Here is an 18411-nt window from a genome sequence, read left to right on the forward strand (position 1 = left end):
GCTTGCCTTGCTAAATAGACTATGTTGTGGCTCACTGGCACAGAAACCCAGACAAGGACAGTGGATCAGGGGAACCTGGGCTCTAGCTCCTCCCTATCAGCTCTGACCCAGAGAACATGATATTAGACCCCTCTGAGCCTCTCCCTGACCCTTTAGATAGACTGATGGACAGACAGATATGACACCACCTCTCAGAGTTGTGGTCGTCAGTAAGAGCTGGCCCTTCTCCCCTCACCATAGACACATCCCAACAGATGACGTGATGTAAGATAAGATCACCCTGCTCTGACATTTCTAATGGGTTATAATGGGTTAAATCCTGGGGCACAGGAGGTGAGGATGATGGAGTTTTCCTTACGTTTTCTGACACACATGGTCCTTTCACATTCAGAGACACACAAGGACCGATGGCTCCTGCAACTTTCAGTTCCCGAGAGGTCTAAAATGGAAATACACAAGAATATAAAGTTAAAATTCACTGAAAACCACCTCTCGCAGAAGACACAATTAAAATTTACAGATAAAATATGGCAGCAGCATCATTCCACCGAGAAGAAATCCTACATGGATCATGCTCTTAACAACTTTTCCATGCCCATGATGATCTGATGCAAACTTTAATAAGATCTTCCTTTAAACTGCATTAACTTTGTTCCAAAAATGATGCAATATTTTCAACTCTCACCTTTGAAAATTTTTTTTAAACAAAGGATATGCCTTACTTTTTTTTTAAAGTTTATTTAAGTAATCTCTACACCCAACGTGGAGCTCAAAACTCACAACCCCGAGATTAAGAGTCTCATGCTTTTCTGACTGACCCAGCCAGGCACCCCCTCACCTTTGAAATAATTATACACATAGAAGATAACAATTCTACCAACTATACTACATTTTTTTCCAATCCCATGTACTTAGTTGTAATTATTTATAATTTCTCATCAGTGAATATACTGTTATGTTGTTTTAAAAATACTTAATTCATGAACTCCAACATAACAAAGCCAATATACTTAGATTTTAAAATCTCAATTCATTAAAGTCTATTCCTCTTCAACTTAAAAAAAAAAAAAAACCTCAAACATTTGAGAAGATTGTTTAAAGTTTAATCTAAATGACTTAATGATTATCTCCAATTCTCAAAGTAATAATCCTAATCCCATTATGTAACAGCTCCTTCTAATGTTTTCTCAATGACTCAGAATCAAGTGTGCAGGGCTTTCAGTCCCTACAAGAAAAAACAAGACCCAAACTCACAGTGCTGCACTAATTTTCAGGTACTCTGGCTAGTCTGCAGGCAGGTGCTAAATATAAACACGGTTCTATGAATATGGTGGCCCATACTAACAGTGGCAGGGCCACTCGACACCATGCAGCTGCCTCTTTGCTCAGCCCACCACCAATTCTTAGGCCCGATGTCCTAGAGCAGGACAGAGAAGAGCCTGCAGGGGAATCAGACAGCACTTTGTTTAGAACGTTAATTAATATACAGGTCATTTTCAAGAAGCAAAGGGACAGAATCAACATACATTCTTCAACTATTTTGCTGGGAACCTTTTAATTTACCTTTAGATGCCCGTGTCCAGCAAGGTGAGTCTGACTACTAAGTCTGACTACTAAGTAAGTAAGAGCACTAATCTTCCATTAAAGTATCAGAAAGCTATCGTACCTTCACTTCCAAAGTAGCACCAAATGCCATGCGGAAATCTCCATTGAAATCTTTACTAAAAATTCTTTGGAACGTCTGCTTGAAGAGAGAAGTGTTGAAAGAGTCTCCCATCACCATGTGGCCTCTAGGAAAGAAAGAAGCAAGTGAACATTTAAGATGACCGAAAGCCATTTGGATGCTTCCCCAGTGTTCACAAACAGTAATTTAAAGAAGGAAAAAAAAACCACGCCCATGAAGATGCTACTAACTTAAATGGGAAACAGCAAGTTCAATGTGTACTTAAACAAAAGACACTATTTTCAAGACATCAAAGATAGGACTCCTTAGAAGAGTTCTAAATCTTTACCACAGTGGTGGTTACACAAACCAATAGATGATACAGTCTCATACGATGCATACCTACATGTTAAAAAAATGAGTGCCAGTACAAACTGGTGAAATTCAAGTAGGGTCTGTAATATAGTTCATCATATCATACCAATGTCAGTTCCTGGCCGTGACGCTGCACTACTTTTCTGTAAGATGCTACCGCTGGGAGCTGCTACATGGAAGAGTATGGGCAGACCTCTCTGTACTATTTTTGCAATTTCTTGTGAATCCGTAATTATTTAAAAAAAAAAAAAAAAAAGAAAGAAAACAAAAGAACCCTTCACTGATAAACCCACAGGTTTAATGGGTTGTATCTATTGAGAAAATGTGTCCAGCTCTCCTCACTCTTCTCTGGTAGGGGAAATACCCAAGCCTGCGGGAAATCCTTTTCAGGTTAATTCACTGCCTCAAAACATTGAATCTTTAGCTGTATGTGAATTATCTCTTCTAGTGTATGAATAACTATATTCATGCCTTTTTGAAGTTAGAGGAAAATACTGTTCAAAATTTCAGCAGTTCACGTATTAGGGCAGATAAACACAGCATGATGCAAGTTATGCATCCAGCCATCGATCATCAAACAGGATTTCATAACGAGGCAGAACATGAGATCATCTGGCCTAGCGATCTCAGAGTGCCTGACCCCTCCAGGGACAGAGATGACTCTTTGGTCCTAAATGTCGACCCTTTCTGCCCCTTCCTTACTCATGGGTTCCATGGTTCCCCGGAAAAAAAAGGCTACATCTCCCAGCCTGCCTTGCACGTAGCCATATAACTCAGCTTTGTTTGTTGGAAATGGCCTTTGTGATTTGTGGGGGGCATTCTCATGGGAAGGCGCTTGTCTTTGACTCTTCCTCCTTCCTGCTGCTCAAACACAGCGAGAGCCCAGTTACCATCTTGAACTGCAGGTAAAACATAAAGGTGGTGGAGCAGCATAGGAAGGGCCTCAGCCCCAATGAAGATGAAACCAATATCCCAGCCCTGGCTGCCTACCTCTGTTGCACTCACACAAACCTAATCCTGACTCACACCAACCCTCTACAACATACCATGCCAGGTTATCACCCAGATTAGATTTGAACTCCTCCTGTATCAGGAACGCATGCCCTCCAGAGGCAGTCCATTCCAGGCATGGACAGTGCTGAGGGTTAATAGGTCTTTCTTCATACTGGGTGAAATTCTATTTCCCAGCAGCTCCCCTTTGGTCGTACATGCAACCAACAAATCTGATGCCCTCTCCACAGGAGAGGTCTTCGATTGTTGAATATAGATCTCACGCCCCATCTGTCTTCAGTGGTATCTTTTCTAGATCCTTCAATCATTCTCCTTATGACACAGTTTCAAATACTCTCCAGCACTCTTACCACTTGCCTTTGAACACCCCCCGTTCCTCTACATATCCCTTTGAAACTGAAATGCTCAGAATGGAAGATGATATAATCTGGGTGTGCCTGGCACCAAGGAAACCAAGACTATGATCTTCTCTGAAGATAATCAATTCCTGTAACACAGCCTACAATCACCTTGTCTTTTCTGGAAGTCATCCCAACATTGAGCCACAACTTAAAACCTCTGAGACTTTTTAATGTCATTGCTAATACATTTCCCCGACACCATACTAGTGCAACAGATTATGTGACCTAAATACCAAGTTATTCTGGAGTCAAAGACCTCCCTGAGAACCTGATAGAAGTGATGGTCCCTTTCCACAGGAGAGATGCGCGTGCGCGCACACACACACACACTCTGGCGTATAAACTCGGGGATGTTCACAAACACAGTGAGGCTTTTCCCTGGATGCTCTAAGACAAGAGCTCCTGGAGGATACTGGCAGGAAATCTTATTAAATGTGGCTCACCGGTATAGCTCTGTCAGTGTCATTTGGGCCTCGGGCACCTAACACATCTGCTGTCTCTGGGACTGGTTCAAGTGACTACCTACCACATGCCCTTTGTTACTCAGTAAGGACCAGCAGTGTCACCCAGAAGCTTGTTAGAAATGCATCTCAGGAACATCTTAGGAATCTCAGGAACACCCCACAGCTCTATGCCAGTACTTCTCAAACTGTTCTGTGCAAGTCACCTGGCATCTTATTCAAATTCAGGTTTTGACACAAAAGGTCTAGGGTATGGCTCAAGATGCTACATTCCTTACAAGCTCTCATGCAAGGCTGATGCTGCCTGCGTTCAACCACACTTTGGACACTAAAGGTCCACCCCAGTGGTTCTCAAACTCTGCTTCACGTTAGAAACACCCAGGGAAGGATAACAAATGTTGACACTGGGTCACACCCTATGCTAACTACGTGAGAATCACTGAGGGACAAGACTCAGAGCAAAAGTAGTTTTTACAGCTCCCCGGCAGGGCTCCACACTGAGCATGGAGCCTACTTAAACAAGCAAACAAACAAAAAATTTTAAAAATATAAGTAAAAAAATAAATAAACAATAAAGCTCCCGGGGAGAGTCTGGTGTGCAGCCTCCTTCAGACCAGTGGTACACACCAGTTCTCACACTCACGTGTACCAGAATGCCCTGGACAGCGTGGGAAAGCTGACTATTGGGCTGCATCCTCAGAGTCTGATTCAGCAAGTCTGGGGCGAGGCCCAAGGAAGTACATTTCTCATCCATCCCCGGGAACCCTGAAGGTTGCTGGCGAGGCCCCACTGTGCTTTGAGAACTACAGGTCTCTGCTGTGGCCTGTCTGCGTGACACGGACTTAGGCGCTAAGCACTGCCGCGCACCCTCCACGCTGAGCATGTGCTCCAAGTTGGGCAAGACTTACGGTTACTAAGTCAGGTGACGGGTCTCCTAATTGCTCTGGCATTCAGACCCTATACCCCCCTCCCTCACAAGGAAGTGGCTTGCTGAAGGCCACATACTCCACACGTGCTCACTTTCTTGCCCTGTTACAGACTCTGTGACAACTCTAAGGAAGAAGTAGAGTTACTCTGATATGATTCATTCAAATTGAACCTTGCAACCTCCTGCTAATCACTGCTTCTTTCTCCAAGAGGCCCATATACCCTCCCTGCTACAGACACAACAGCCTGGAGCCTTCTGAAAACTTATCTAAATCAGCCTTGCACATTCCTATGCTTCCATCACTCACTTCTCTTTCGTTAAAATACACACGCTCCATTTTCCCAGGTGTTTGCTATCAACATACCCGGTAAGATTTGCACAACACTTCATCTCCAGAAGTCCAGTCTGATCAAGGGCACAAGCGTAAATATCAATGCAGTGACCATTTGTAGCAGTTCGGTTAGCAAGCATTTCATAGTGCTGTGAGTGGAGAAAAATTACCTTTAGGAAACAATATTATTCACGAGGTATGTCTCACTATACCAAAGGGATGTAACCAAACATAAGAATATGGAGATACAGGAAACAAACTGAGGGTTGCTGGAGTGGGGGGTGGGGTGGGAGGGATGGGGTGGCTGGGTGATGGACACTGGGGAGGGTATGTGCTATGGTGAGCACTGTGAATTGTGCAAGACTGTTGAATCACAGATCAGTACCTCTGAAACAAATAATGCAATATATGTTAAGGAAAAAAAAAAAGAAGAAGATAGCAGGAGGGGAAAAATGAAGGGGGGAAATCGGAAGGGGAGACGAACCATGAGAGACGATGGACTCTGAGAAACAAACTGAGGGTTCTAGAGGGGAGGGGGTGGGAGGATGGGTTAGCCTGGTGATGGGTATTAAAGAGGGCACGTTCTGCATGGAGCACTGGGTGTTATGCACAAACAATGAATCATGGAACACTACATCAAAAACTAATGATGTAATATATGGTGATTAACATAACAATAAAAAATTTTTTAAAAAAGAATATGGAGATAGTTTTCTTTATAACACCCAATAAACTTGCTCAAAACACTTTTAGCAGTTTTAAGCCCACCCACTCTAAGTAAGAACTCAGAGCTGGGGCACCAATTTAACAGCAGCTGGGATCTGGAAGGTCACCTGAGCAAGAACAATTTGCTGACCACAAAGCATGGCCTCAGCAAGGTAGCTGTCACTCCAGAGCAGCCCAAACCCAGCACTGGGTAACCAGAATTACAGCCTATGTCCAGGAGCACCTACCTTGGTTGCCTTTTTCATGAAACGTGCATTATCTTTCTCAATATCATGCCAGGAACGAATAGGAACCTTTAATTCATCTCCGACCACCATGCCAGGCCCTTGGGTGGGGGGACCCCCGGTAAACAACATAATCCTGGCTCCCGTGTTTGGAAAAGTACCCTAGAACAGTAAATGGCAGCATTTTAGAAACATACAGCCCACCCTGAGTATGCTTCCGTTTCCCTAAAAAAAATTCCATACAGTTCTCTTCAGCTTGCTGAATACTGATGATAGTAAGAAATAACACAGATGACAATGCAGAGAAGCAGCCTTAGTTCTTCCAACCTGGTGGCTTCATAGACTTTATTAATTCACTGTGAGCACTTGCCATTGCCCTAATGGCCTTGTGTTTCTCATGAAAACTTCTGGTATTTTCAAAACATTATGGGGCTCCTTCATTGTGGATAATAATAATAACTGAAGTGCTTTATGATAAATTAACACAGTCAGTTGATTTAGGTCACAACTCATTTTCAAACAAGACTAGCAAATACAACTTGTGGGAACAAACTTGCATGGTTTGAGGCACCCCGGTAAGTTGTGAGTTACCTCCAACAAGCCAACAGCAATGGACAAAGCAACACCAGTGGATCGCAAAGGTCTCTTCCCCTGAGTCACGGGCCATGGGTCCCTCTGCAGCTCCCCAAGGAGATCAGTGAGGTTCATGTCAATCTTGTGAATGGGCTGCAGAAATCTGCATGATTTTCAACAGACACATCAATCCTGGTTTAATAAAGTACTCTGGTCTTTAGCCCTAGGTGACACAGTTACAGCTCTTCAAAATAATTACTCAGAGTAGTAAAAACTTGGAATTTTTTTCTTCAAAGCAATTTTATTCAAGAATATAATTTAAAGCTGAACATATGGCAATTTATGTAGATAGCACGGAAAAAAAGTTGAATTTAAATAGGAACAAATCAGTTTAATTAAATTTAAGCAGCAGAGAAATCCTAAAGACAGGTCTAATGTGAATTCAATCCATGTAAAATTCCTGTACGTGGACCACCTTCATCATTCTTTTTTTTTTTTTAAGATGTATTTATTTTGGAGAGAGAGAGGAAGAGAAAGCAGGAGGGAGGGGCAGAAGGAGAGGGGGAGTGAGGGAGTTGGCGGGGGGAGAGAGAGAAATATCCAGCACACTCCTCACTGAGCATGGGGCCCAACTTGGGGCTCAATCTCACGACCCTAAGATTATGACCTGAGCTGAAATCAAGAGTCAGATGCTGAAACAACTGTGCCACCCAAGCACCCCCACCTTCATCATTCTAAAGAGAGACCAGGTTTGCTTGAGAACATCCCACAGAAGCTTTCAGTTTTCCTAGTTTTACTTCAGACTCAAAAAGGACAACAGCCATATGTAAAAGGAGGGGAAGGCTTGAATATGGTGGTCTCAAAACATTTGTGATGGTACGATACTAACAGGAAAGACATTCTCAGCAAATCTAACCACACAAATGTGTGCATACATATGTATGTGTACATCCGCAACTTAGTTATGAGCTTCAAATATATACCAAATTGTTACATAGATCATGAAACGTTAAACATTCTTAGGCTTAATCATTTCTTTTTTTCTCTAAAAATAAGAAAATAAAAGTTCTAACATTTTCCTTCCCTCACTCCAGTGGGTTGGCCCGCATGCCCACTACTGTGTGTGCAACATTCTATGTTGGTAGCTCACCTGCCTGAAACAAAAGGCTGCTCCTGTGGTTGACCAGGTCTTGCTTGCTGCATGGGCATGGCAGGCTTGGTGAGGCCCAGCATATCCTAAAAAACCCAAAAAGACTCATTTCCCATAACACTAGAGTGAATGACCAACTCATGTTTAAGAAATCTCCTTGCTCCTGCTTAGGTATGAGCAAAGCACAAACCTGTATTTGCTTCGCGGTTAAATCCTTTGTCCCTCGGAAGACATAACTTTTGGAAATTCCTTCACAGCTGAGTTCGTGAACCTGCACCATCCTCCCAAATGTGATCAAACCCACCAGAGCATCTGGAGGAAGGAGACTCAGGGACATTTGCAGGGATTCTTTGAGTGCTTGAAGGTCATCTTCTTCCAGGCACGTGTCAACCACATAGAGGAAGATCAGAGGGGACTGAGCACCTCGCTTTATGCAAAGAAATACAGCATGATGATCAGTATACAAATAGACCAAACCAGCTCTTTTAAAAGTAAATCAGGTATGTAAATAACAAGTCTTCATCTATAATTACCTACAGGGAATAAGGACATCTAACTTCTACTCACCTCATTAAATGACAGGTTACATTAAAACAAATTAAATGTAAAAACTGTTTGTATCCAACAATTTATTCTACATTTTTGAATGCCTTCCATGTGCCAGTCACTGTCCCAGGTCCTGAGATACATCAGTGAGCCAAAAGAACAAAGATACCTGCCTGCCTCAAGTTGCTGACTTTCTGGAATGGAGAGGATAAGGAGATGCCAGGAGTAGAGGTAGGGGGCAGGTTCCAGTATTACTTAAGAGATCAGGGCAGCCTCATTAAGAAAGTAATATGAAAGCAAAAACCCAGAGGAGAGGGAGGGAGCAATACAGTCATAGGGGAAAGAGAATTCCAGCCTGAGGAAGAGCCAGAGGAAAGGCCCACAGGCAAGAGCATTCCTGGCATGCCCAAGGAAAGTCATGAGGCCCATGTGGCTGAACGAAACACTAATACAAGTTGAGGTCCAAGTGATAACACCGGGCCAGTCCACGCAGGGCTTTGAAGACTATCTCTTACTCTGGGTGAAAGAGAGCCATTTTCACCATTGGAGGTTTCTGAACACAGAAGTAACATGATACGTTTTTAAAGAGTTACTCTGGCTTCTGGGTTAAGGATAAAATATAAGAGGGAAAAGGTTAAATTATGGAGAAGGGTTAAGAGATGGCCCAGTAATTTAAGTGAGAGGCGCTGGCTGGCCCAGGACAAAAGCAGTGGGGGGAAAGAAGTGGTTGGACTGTGGATAGATTCTGAAAATAGACCCAATGGAATTTCCTAGTGGACTGGATATGGAATGCACGAGAAAGAGAAGTCAAGGATGAACCTAAGGTTTTTAAGCTTGACTACAAGATGGAGTACCATCACAAAGCTGGAGAAGGCTGTGGGGGACAGATGCTGAACTCAACCAGTGATCCCTTTTCTAGCCGCCTATCAAGACTGCAAATAATGCCAGTAAGTGCACACGCACCAGGACCAAGTCTTCAGGATCCTGCTGCCTTTGCAGCTTTAAATTGCCCAGGAATGGATGGGACACTGAAGACAAAGACAATTTCAAGAGAAACTCAATATTTAACACTGCTCATTAAATGCACAACAAAGAAGTTACCTGTATCACGTACTCAATTGTAGAAAACTGGGGCATCAATTCAGCAGGCTGATTCACCTCAGATATACCTGTGTAAGCAGGAGGAAACTGAAGGGAAGAAAACAAAGCAATCTTTCATTAGGACTGAAAGATATTTATGTTATACCTTCTATTTTCCATTTATAAAAATAGGCAAAAGGGCACCTGGGTGGCTCAGTCGTTAAGCGTCTGCCTTCGGCTCAGGTCATGATCCCAGGGTCCTGGGATTGAGTCCTACATCGGGCTCCCTGCTCAGCGGGAAGCCTGCTTCTCCCTCTCCCACTACCCCTGCTTGTGTTCCCTCTCTCACTGTCTCTCTCTCTGTCAAATAAATAAATAAAATCTTAAAAAAAAAAAAAATAGGCAATGACCAGGTATTAATTCTGTAAAATATAGAACATGTAACTAAAATATAAAAATCAAAATTTTGGGGCACCTGGATGGCTCAGTTGGTGGAACATGCAACTCTTGATCTCAGGGTTGAGTTCGAGCCCCATGTTGGGTATAGAGATTACATAAAAATAAAATATTAAAAAAAAAAAAAAAGAAAGAGAAGAAATACAGACTCAATTCTCATCCTAACTCCTAAATCAGAGCCTGCATTAAAAAAATAAATATATATATCAAAATATCAAAATTTTAAATCAATAACCCTGCCTTATATTTATATCCCATTGTAACTTTTTTTAATGTATTAGGGCATGTTGTAACTTCTAGATGATTAAAAAATGCACTGTTATAGGGCGCCTGGGTGGCTCAGTTGGTTAAGCGACTGCCTTCGGCTCAGGTCATGATCCTGGAGTCCCAGGATCGAGTCCCGCATCAGGCTCCCTGCTCAGCGGGGAGTCTGCTTCTCCCTCTGGCCCTCCCCCTCTCATGTGCTCTCTCTCTCTCTCTCTCAAATAAATAAATAAAATCTTTAAAAAATAAATAAATAAATAAAAAATAAAAATAAAAAATGCACTGTTATAAACCACTTCTTAAGTGCTGCCCCGCAAATTAAGGGCTCAGGTTTTAGCTATTTCATCAATAGTTTACGTGGAAGTCGAACACTTTTATTTGGGTTTATTATTTTAGCTGTCATCAATAAAGTAATGCATGTATATTGTAGGAAAACCAGCAAGTACAAGAAAATACAAGGAATAGGAAAAGGGGCGCATAGCTGGCTCATTCAGAAGAGCGTGTGACTCTTGATCTCAGGGTTGTGAGCTCGAGCTCCATGTTGGGTGTAGAGATTGCTGAAAAAATAAACTTTAAAAAAAAAAAAAAAAAGGGCGCCTGGGTGGCTCAGTTGGTTAAGCGGCTGCCTTCGGCTCAGGTCATGATCCTGGAGTCCCTGGATCGAGTCCCGCATCGGGCTCCCTGCTCTGCAGGGAGTCTGCTTCTCCCTCTGACCCTCCCCCCTCTCATGTGCTCTCTCTCATTCTCTCTCTCTCAAATAAATAAATAAAATCTTTAAAAAAAAAAAAGGGGGGGGTGCGTGGGTGGCTCACTTGGTTAAGCATCTGCCTTCAGCTCAGGTCATGATCCCCTGGTCCTGGGATCGTGTCCCAAGTTGTCAGGCTGCCTGCTTCTGCCCCTCCCACCCCCCCACCCCTGCACTCACACACGGCCTATCTCTCAAATAAATAAATAAAATAAAAGAGGAAGAAAAAAACCCTCATGTTCCTACCAACTAGAGATAGCTACTGTCAACATGTAGGCGTATTTCCTTTCAGACTTTTTCTACTTAAGCACAGCTGAGCTCATCTCGTATATATCATTTTGCAACCTGCTCTTTATGCTTAACATATTATCACAGGCATTTTCTTTTGTCTTTAAAATTTTCTGCAAACATCTGAAATTCATAGCTTATAGATTGATTTTTCCCCAATTTTTTTTATTGTGGTAAAATACATATAAATTTACCATAATAATCTTTGCTCAGTGTACAGTTTGGTGGTCTTAAATATTCATAATGTACAACCATCACCACCATCCATCTCCAGAATTCTTTTCATCTTGCAAAACTGAAACTCTGAACCTGTAAACAACATCTCCCCATTATCTTCTCCCTTGAATGACCTGATATTAATCCCTTATTAGATTTATGATTTGCAAATATTTTTGCCCATTCTGTGGACTGCCCTTTAGATCTGCTGACATTGTCTTTTGATGCCTTAGAATTTTCACAATAAATTATACTAAGGGGCACCCAGCTGCCTCAGTCAAGAGGGCATGTGACTCTTGGTCTCGGGGTTCTAAATTCAAGCCCCACATTGGGTGTAGAGATTTCTTAAAAATAAGATCTTAAAAAAAAATTTATATTAGACACAGACTTCAATTCTGAATGTAATAGAGTGTACACAGGTCTTTAAGATTTGCATATACTGGGGCACCTCGGCGGCTCAGTCAGTTAAACGTCAGCCTTTGGCTCAGGTCATGATCCTGGAGTCCCTGAATCGAACCCTGCATTGGGTTCCCTGCTCAGTGGGGAGTCTGCTTCTGCCTCCCACCCCACCCCCTGCTCCTGCCCTCTCGCTCTAATAAAATTAAAAAAAAAAAAAAAAAGATTTGCATATATTTCTGAAATCTCTTCTGGAGGTAAATTTTGAATGGTATCTGCTTATACTTTCCAGGCCTATACTTAGTACATTGACTGGTCTATTCATCACTGGACTTACCGTGTGACATATCTGAGAATGAGACTGTTAATTGTAATTATAATCAAATATAAGAATAAATAAATGATGTTATTAATATCTTAAGTTATACTAGAGGGTGCCTGGGTGGCTCAGTTGGTTGAGGGTCTGCCTTTGGCTCAGGTCATGTCTCAGGGTCCTGGGATCAAGCCTCTTGTCAGGCTTCCTGCTCAGCGGGGTGTCTGCTTCTCCCTCTCCCTCTGACCCTCCTCCCCGCTTGTGCTCGTGTGCTCTCTCTGTCTCAAATAAATAAATAAAATCTTAAAAAAAAAAAAGATCTACTAAAGCACTGTATACTATGTTGGGAACAATTAATTTTTTTCTAACAGCTTTACTGAGGTGTATTTTATATGCCTTAAAATTCACATTTAAAATGTACAATTTGATGATTTTTAGTAAATGTACAGAGTTGTGCAAAGATCACCACAATCCAGTTTTAGAATTACAGGCAGAGTTCATTTTAAACAAAAGTGTCTCTCATCATTTTTGAGCTCCTTCTAAGTTTAGTAGTTTTAAAATTTTTAAATCAAAAGAGGCTCAACACTGGTACTTGGACCCTAAAATTTACAAAGATCAAAAAATGAAAATTCAATAATGTACACTATCTAATTAGAATAAACAAGTCAAACGAAATATAGACAACATATCTGGGCTTTTTAGTTTTTTGGGTTTTTTTTAAAGATTTTATCTATCTATTTGACAGAGAGAGACACAGCGAGAGAGGGAACACAGCAGGGGGAGTGGGAGAGAGAGAAGCAGGCCTCCCGCGGAGCAGGGAGCCCAATGCGGGGCTCGATTCCAGGACTCTGGGATCATGACCTGAGCCAAAGGCAGATGCCTAACGACTGAGCCACCCAGGCACCCCTAGACAACAGATCTGTTTTCTTATGGTAAAATATTCACTGCTAACAGAGCACATAAAAAAAGGGAATTCCATGGCCCTCTACACTAAATGATAAAAACCCACATAATGAAACTGAGGTCACCATTCAACAGAGAAATCACAAATGTTCAAATATGCTTAACAAAAGCTATCACCTTGAGTTCAGCAGAAACTGATGACTGTCAGGGCAGACACAAATTCAACCTCACTTTATTTTTTTTAGAATAGTTCCACCAAAATGAAACACAGAAAAACACTTAAAAAATTCACATACCTGATTTCTTTGGAAACAGAAATTACAGGCCCAAAGTTTCGCTCGATAATCAACCTGACTGTGAGAAAGATAAATATAGCAGCTAGGTACCATTTTCATTTTTAATGTAGAAAGCATTCAAATGTAATCCTCAAGTTCAGTAAATCACATAGATATGTTTCTGTGTGTGTGCATGAATGGATGGAGGTATGCAAAATGCCCACTGCAGTTAAAGAGTTCTGGCTGTTAAATACACCAAAAATTTCCTTCCTACAGCGGCCATGAAGAATTAGTAAATCTTTTTTTCCTCTTTTCTAATTTCCTTGATAATATTTAAAATTTCATGATTTTATATAAATTATAGGTTATTTCCCTTTTACTCTATTATCTTAATATAATCTGTGTGAGTTTTCTAACATCTTTATTGTTCAGATATGTGAAACTACCAAATTTCAATACTAAAAGCACATTTCATACACAGGAAAAACCTGGCTGACTTTCACCTCTCCTAGCTCACTTGAAAAAGTTGGGAGGCATGCTTCTGGGTGGATACACTTCCTAGAACTGGTTAAAGATACACTTCAGTTGCTTCTTTGTCCCCTTTCTACATTTAGAAAACAAGCAATGGCTATCTCTTCACAAGAAGAGCAGCAGCATTGTACTTAGGGTTACATTAAGTAATAGCAAGGGCAATGCAGTAAAAAATGTTCCCTCATATAAAAATATTACCTTTTAAAGAGTATTTCTGATACTCTTCACCTCTTTAAAAAATTATTTCAAATAATGCCCACATTTAAGAGAAATATCATAGGTCACTATCTCAGGTACAAAAAATTACACTTAACAATCATTAAGAGTTGTGATTTCTTCTGCGTATCACTTCCTGCCATACAGCATCACCATACCAGGTAAGTATGAAAAAACTGTTTAAAGCTTTTCATTTTTGGAAAATGCTTTAAAAGGCACCCATATAATCTACAGTTAAGCCAAAAGCAAACTGAAATTAGCAAAAAAAAAGAAAAAAAGGGAATTTCAAATCATTTCCCTTTGCTTCCGCTTCATTCCCATAAGTTCCAATTTTATCTGGAGTATTAGGCCGGGAAGACTTTACAAGCATTTATCACATAAGAATCTTACCATGCACTTCTCTACTCAAATTTGATGACCTGCCCAAATTGAATCACTTTTATGGGAACCACATAAAAGTCATAATTACTGTATTCTTCTTTTTCACTAGTTTTAAAAAGAATTCATACCAAAGTGGATTGAGAATGGCTTTGCAAGTTGTCCGGCTACAAAGCACAGGTTCATACTGTACAGGAGGCAGGTCTGGACGTTCTTTCAAAGGAGTAAGGAGACAAGCCAGGGGAACAACCATTCTCGTAGCCTCAAGACGGCTGGAAGGCCACACGTTCCAACTAAAGCGCACACCATCCCGTTCTTCATTCTGCTGAATGAACTCCAGATATGTTGCCATAGTCTAAAAAGAAACTGAAGATAAAGCTGTAATTTTATGTGAAATTCTCAACTAAACTTCAAAAAAGAAGATAGTCGATAGTCGTCTAACGCAATGTTTTTTAAACACTTAGTCCGGAAGAACCAGTCACTGTAGGATGATATCTCCCTTCCCTTTGATCCCCAAAAGCCAATTAACTTCACAGTTATCTTTGACTATTGTTCCTTTCTCAACTCTCTTTACCACTTAAAGAAATAAATAAAAGGTGTGGGGAGTTTACCATTATTTGATCATTTTTAAGCTGCAAGTAGCTGAATACTAATGTAAACCTTCTCATAGATCACTCTGTGTGATCTATGAGAAGGGAATTCTAATTCCCCTTGCCCAAGAGTAAGTCTCAAACCCTGTTTCAGCATCCAGCTACCTTCCCCCTTGATCCACTTCCTTCTGTGCTTTATTAAAGCAAACACCGTATTAAATTTTACATTCTAAGTGATTTCATTTTTGTGCCCTTTCCCCTCCTCTCTGTTAACTGTGAAGACAAAAACTGTATGTTGACGTGTGAATCCAATTCATAATCCACCACCAGTTCTGAGCCAAAGTATTTTTACTTGGGATCACCAAAATTACAACGATAGGTTTGCTATCATGCTGAATGAATCTTTCACCAGGACTTCTCTCCTCACCATGGTTGCTTATGCTCATGCCTCAAAAGATTCTGGTTAATAAAATAACCGTTTAGACTAAGCTTTTCAAACCCCCACACTGCCAACTCCATTGAATGTTTCATACATCCTGTTTACATCCTAAAATCTAGGCTAAGGCTAACACACATTTCAGTCACTAGGGCTCAAGGGAACAAGCCCCTCAAGAAAAATGGAAAAACAGGCAAATTAAAGAATCTACATTATTAGTAGCCTCTAGTGCTCACTTTATGCAGTGTTGAATAACTGTCTCTATGTTATTATGAGAAGTGCCATACATACTGTAAATAATGTGAACTAAGGAAATGGTTTTTATATGACTAGAAAAGCAAATGAATCAATTAGTTTACTACACACAACCCAGACGACAAAAATTCCAAATGTTTGCTCCAACTGAAGCTCTAAAGCATGTATTTGTTCTTTCCAGCAAAGGCAGGAAACTGAAGCACCCTTACACAGGACCCACTTCTGCAGCTACCTGAGTGGCAAAGGGATAACTCAGGTGGGAATAAAAGCATGTTCTAATATCACAATTCTCAGGAAGTGCCTCTAAAGGTTTCATTAAATAACTTCCCCATTCAAAACAATTCATTATTAAAAGGTACTGGCTCCATCCAATGTCCCCAGGAAGCTACATATTAAAACCTGCTCTTCCCACTGCCTCCTCCCCTCACCTCTTTTAGAGCACGGATTCTTAACTCTGGGCACAAAACCAACGGGGGACTTCAGAGGGTCAAAAAATCTTCTGAAATTGTATGCAAAATTGTGTGCATGAGTTAATGTGCATTTTTCTAGTGCGGTCGATTTACGGCTCACACCATATCCTCAAAGATTTTCTGAAGAGGTTAATAGCTGAATAAATGAGTGAATGAAAGAACTTTAAAGATTTTGTAGCAGTATCTGCCAAAAGAAAAAAAGACACACACACACACACGAAAAACTGAACCGCTCATCCCATCAAAGCATAACTTTTCAGGACACAGTAGCCAAGTTTAAGCAAAGTTTAATGGTTGAAGGGTAGTCGGAAAACCCGGGTCCTAGTTCCAGCTGCCACGAAGCAGAAGTCATTTCACCCACATTTCGGTTTCCTTAACTGAAAAAAAGTTGAATCCTTCCGCACCCCGAGATTCCGGGGGTTCCCGAGCCAGAAGCCGGCCGGCCGCACAGCAAGACGAGGAACGCGTCACTCTCAGCAGACCCCTGGGTCATTGAGTCCCTCACTTCCTCTGCCCGCCGAGCCGCCGAGAGAAGGCTTCGTTCCAGGAGCACCCACTCGGTCCTTACACAGACTTTTGTCCGTGCCCTCGACCCCCCATCACCTGCTCTCCCACTCACCTGGCAGGAGCCGTTCACCTGGCCTTGTCCGCACCCACAGCTGCTACAGCCCGGCTCCGGCTCCCACCGCCAAGTCCAGCTCAGCTCTCAGCCGACTGGTCAGCGCCCCTGTGTGTCACTCCACGGCGCCGTCCGCTGGCCAATCAAAGAGGGCCTCTCCGGCGGGGGAGCGGAAGCAAGACTTTCAGTGAAGCCGCGCCGCCATCTTGGAATGGGGCAAGACAGTCGTGCCTTGGTCCACAAAACCAAAACTCCTCAGATCCTAAGTTCCTCCACGTTCACCTCTAAACGTTTGTCCTTCAGAAAACTCCAGTGTCTGCCGGATTGCTTCCTAGGTGCAGCCTGCACGCCTCAGGGATTCGCCCTGATCCAACATAACTTCCGTTCACCTTAGTAGGAAGTCCCTTTCATCGCCTTAGTTACCGGGAAGCGAGAATGATGACGTGTGGCACCGGAAAAAGGAGGGGCACCGTGCGGAGGAAACTGAAGCTGGCCGGGAAAAGGTATCAGGGCGGGAAGGGGCGGGGCGGAGGGACAGTGCGGCCACTAGCGCTAGATTAGGGAATTTCGACAGGTAGAGAAATGCTTCCTTAAATTACTACCAGGTTTCCTCCTTTCGTTCGTTGTGTTGGATTCGCGTTCTCTGCAGGGACTGGCAGTAGTGCACAGTTACTCTCTGCGTGTCTGTCCCTGTCATCCATCTACGAGAAGGTGAATAATTGAGAGCTGTCATATTCAAGCATCCTAGGAGACTAATAAAACTCCTAACTTTATAGAGCACTGCTTTCTACAACCATCAAAGGCATTATACACCTTTTTATAAGTGACAAAAATGAGCACGTTTATTATCTAACCCAGAAATACAGCCTCTCTGTAGTATATGAAAATAAGAAAGCTATATAAACTTAATATTATGCTTAGAACATATCTAGACATCCAAGGGTTACCATTAATTAGTTCAACTTAATATTAGTACAAAATTTTAAATTACCTACAGAACACCAATTAGTTTTAAGTTGATGTACTATGAAACATAATTACTCTTTGTTTTTACGTAATTACTCTTAATATAAAAAGTTTGTGGAATAATTATTCAGTTTTGTTGAATAAATTTATATTTTTCCAGTTCCTAAAACATTATGTCAGAGTAATGTTAGGTTATTTAATTATTAAACTTGAATAAATTTAGGAAGTTCACACTAATTTTTCTCTCAGGAAACAAACTGAATTAAAATACATACACATTTGTATTATGGTTTACACTGAAAAAAGACAGCCATGTTTTTTTAACCAAACTTTAAAAGACTATCATTTGCCAAAAGCTTGCTTTGATTATTTGAACCTGGATTCTTTCAGTGCTAGAAATTTTTGAAAAGGATATTTTAAATACAATCTTAAACATTTAAAATATTGGAAGGGTTTTTTTTTTTTAAGATTTTATCTATCTATCTATCTATCTATCTATTTATTTATTTATTTTTGTGGGGGGCGAGGTGCAGAGGGAGAGGACAAGCAGACTCCATGCTAAGCACGGAGCTCCTGGTGGGGCTGGATCCCACAACCCTGAGATCATGACCTGGACAGAAATCAG

At 41.5% G+C, this 18411-nt stretch overlaps 1 protein-coding gene across 3 annotated transcripts in view; it reads right to left on the bottom strand.

Moving 5' to 3' along the window:
• SEC23B (SEC23 homolog B, COPII component) overlaps positions 1-17234 on the bottom strand; it is a 38679-nt gene extending 21445 nt beyond the window's left edge. The window contains exons 1-11 of one of the 3 annotated variants that reach the window (XM_036092665.2): positions 16821-17234; positions 14582-14805; positions 13347-13404; positions 9491-9577; positions 8034-8270; positions 7844-7929; positions 6712-6856; positions 6124-6282; positions 5204-5319; positions 1667-1790; positions 359-439 (exon numbers count right to left, since the gene is read on the bottom strand). In XM_036092665.2, coding sequence (XP_035948558.1) covers positions 359-439; positions 1667-1790; positions 5204-5319; positions 6124-6282; positions 6712-6856; positions 7844-7929; positions 8034-8270; positions 9491-9577; positions 13347-13404; positions 14582-14802 — 1314 coding nt within the window. In that variant the 5' untranslated portion in view covers positions 14803-14805; positions 16821-17234. Of the gene's footprint in view, positions 1-358; positions 440-1666; positions 1791-5203; positions 5320-6123; positions 6283-6711; positions 6857-7843; positions 7930-8033; positions 8271-9490; positions 9578-13346; positions 13405-14581; positions 14829-16820 lie in introns of all 3 variants that reach the window. The other 2 variants (XM_036092660.2, XM_078056875.1) reach the window with 2 other exon arrangements.
• Positions 17235-18411: the final 1177 nt, after the last annotated feature.

The sequence above is a fragment of the Halichoerus grypus genome, chromosome 10 (genome assembly GCF_964656455.1).
Source record: "Halichoerus grypus chromosome 10, mHalGry1.hap1.1, whole genome shotgun sequence".
NCBI lineage: Eukaryota > Metazoa > Chordata > Mammalia > Carnivora > Phocidae > Halichoerus > Halichoerus grypus.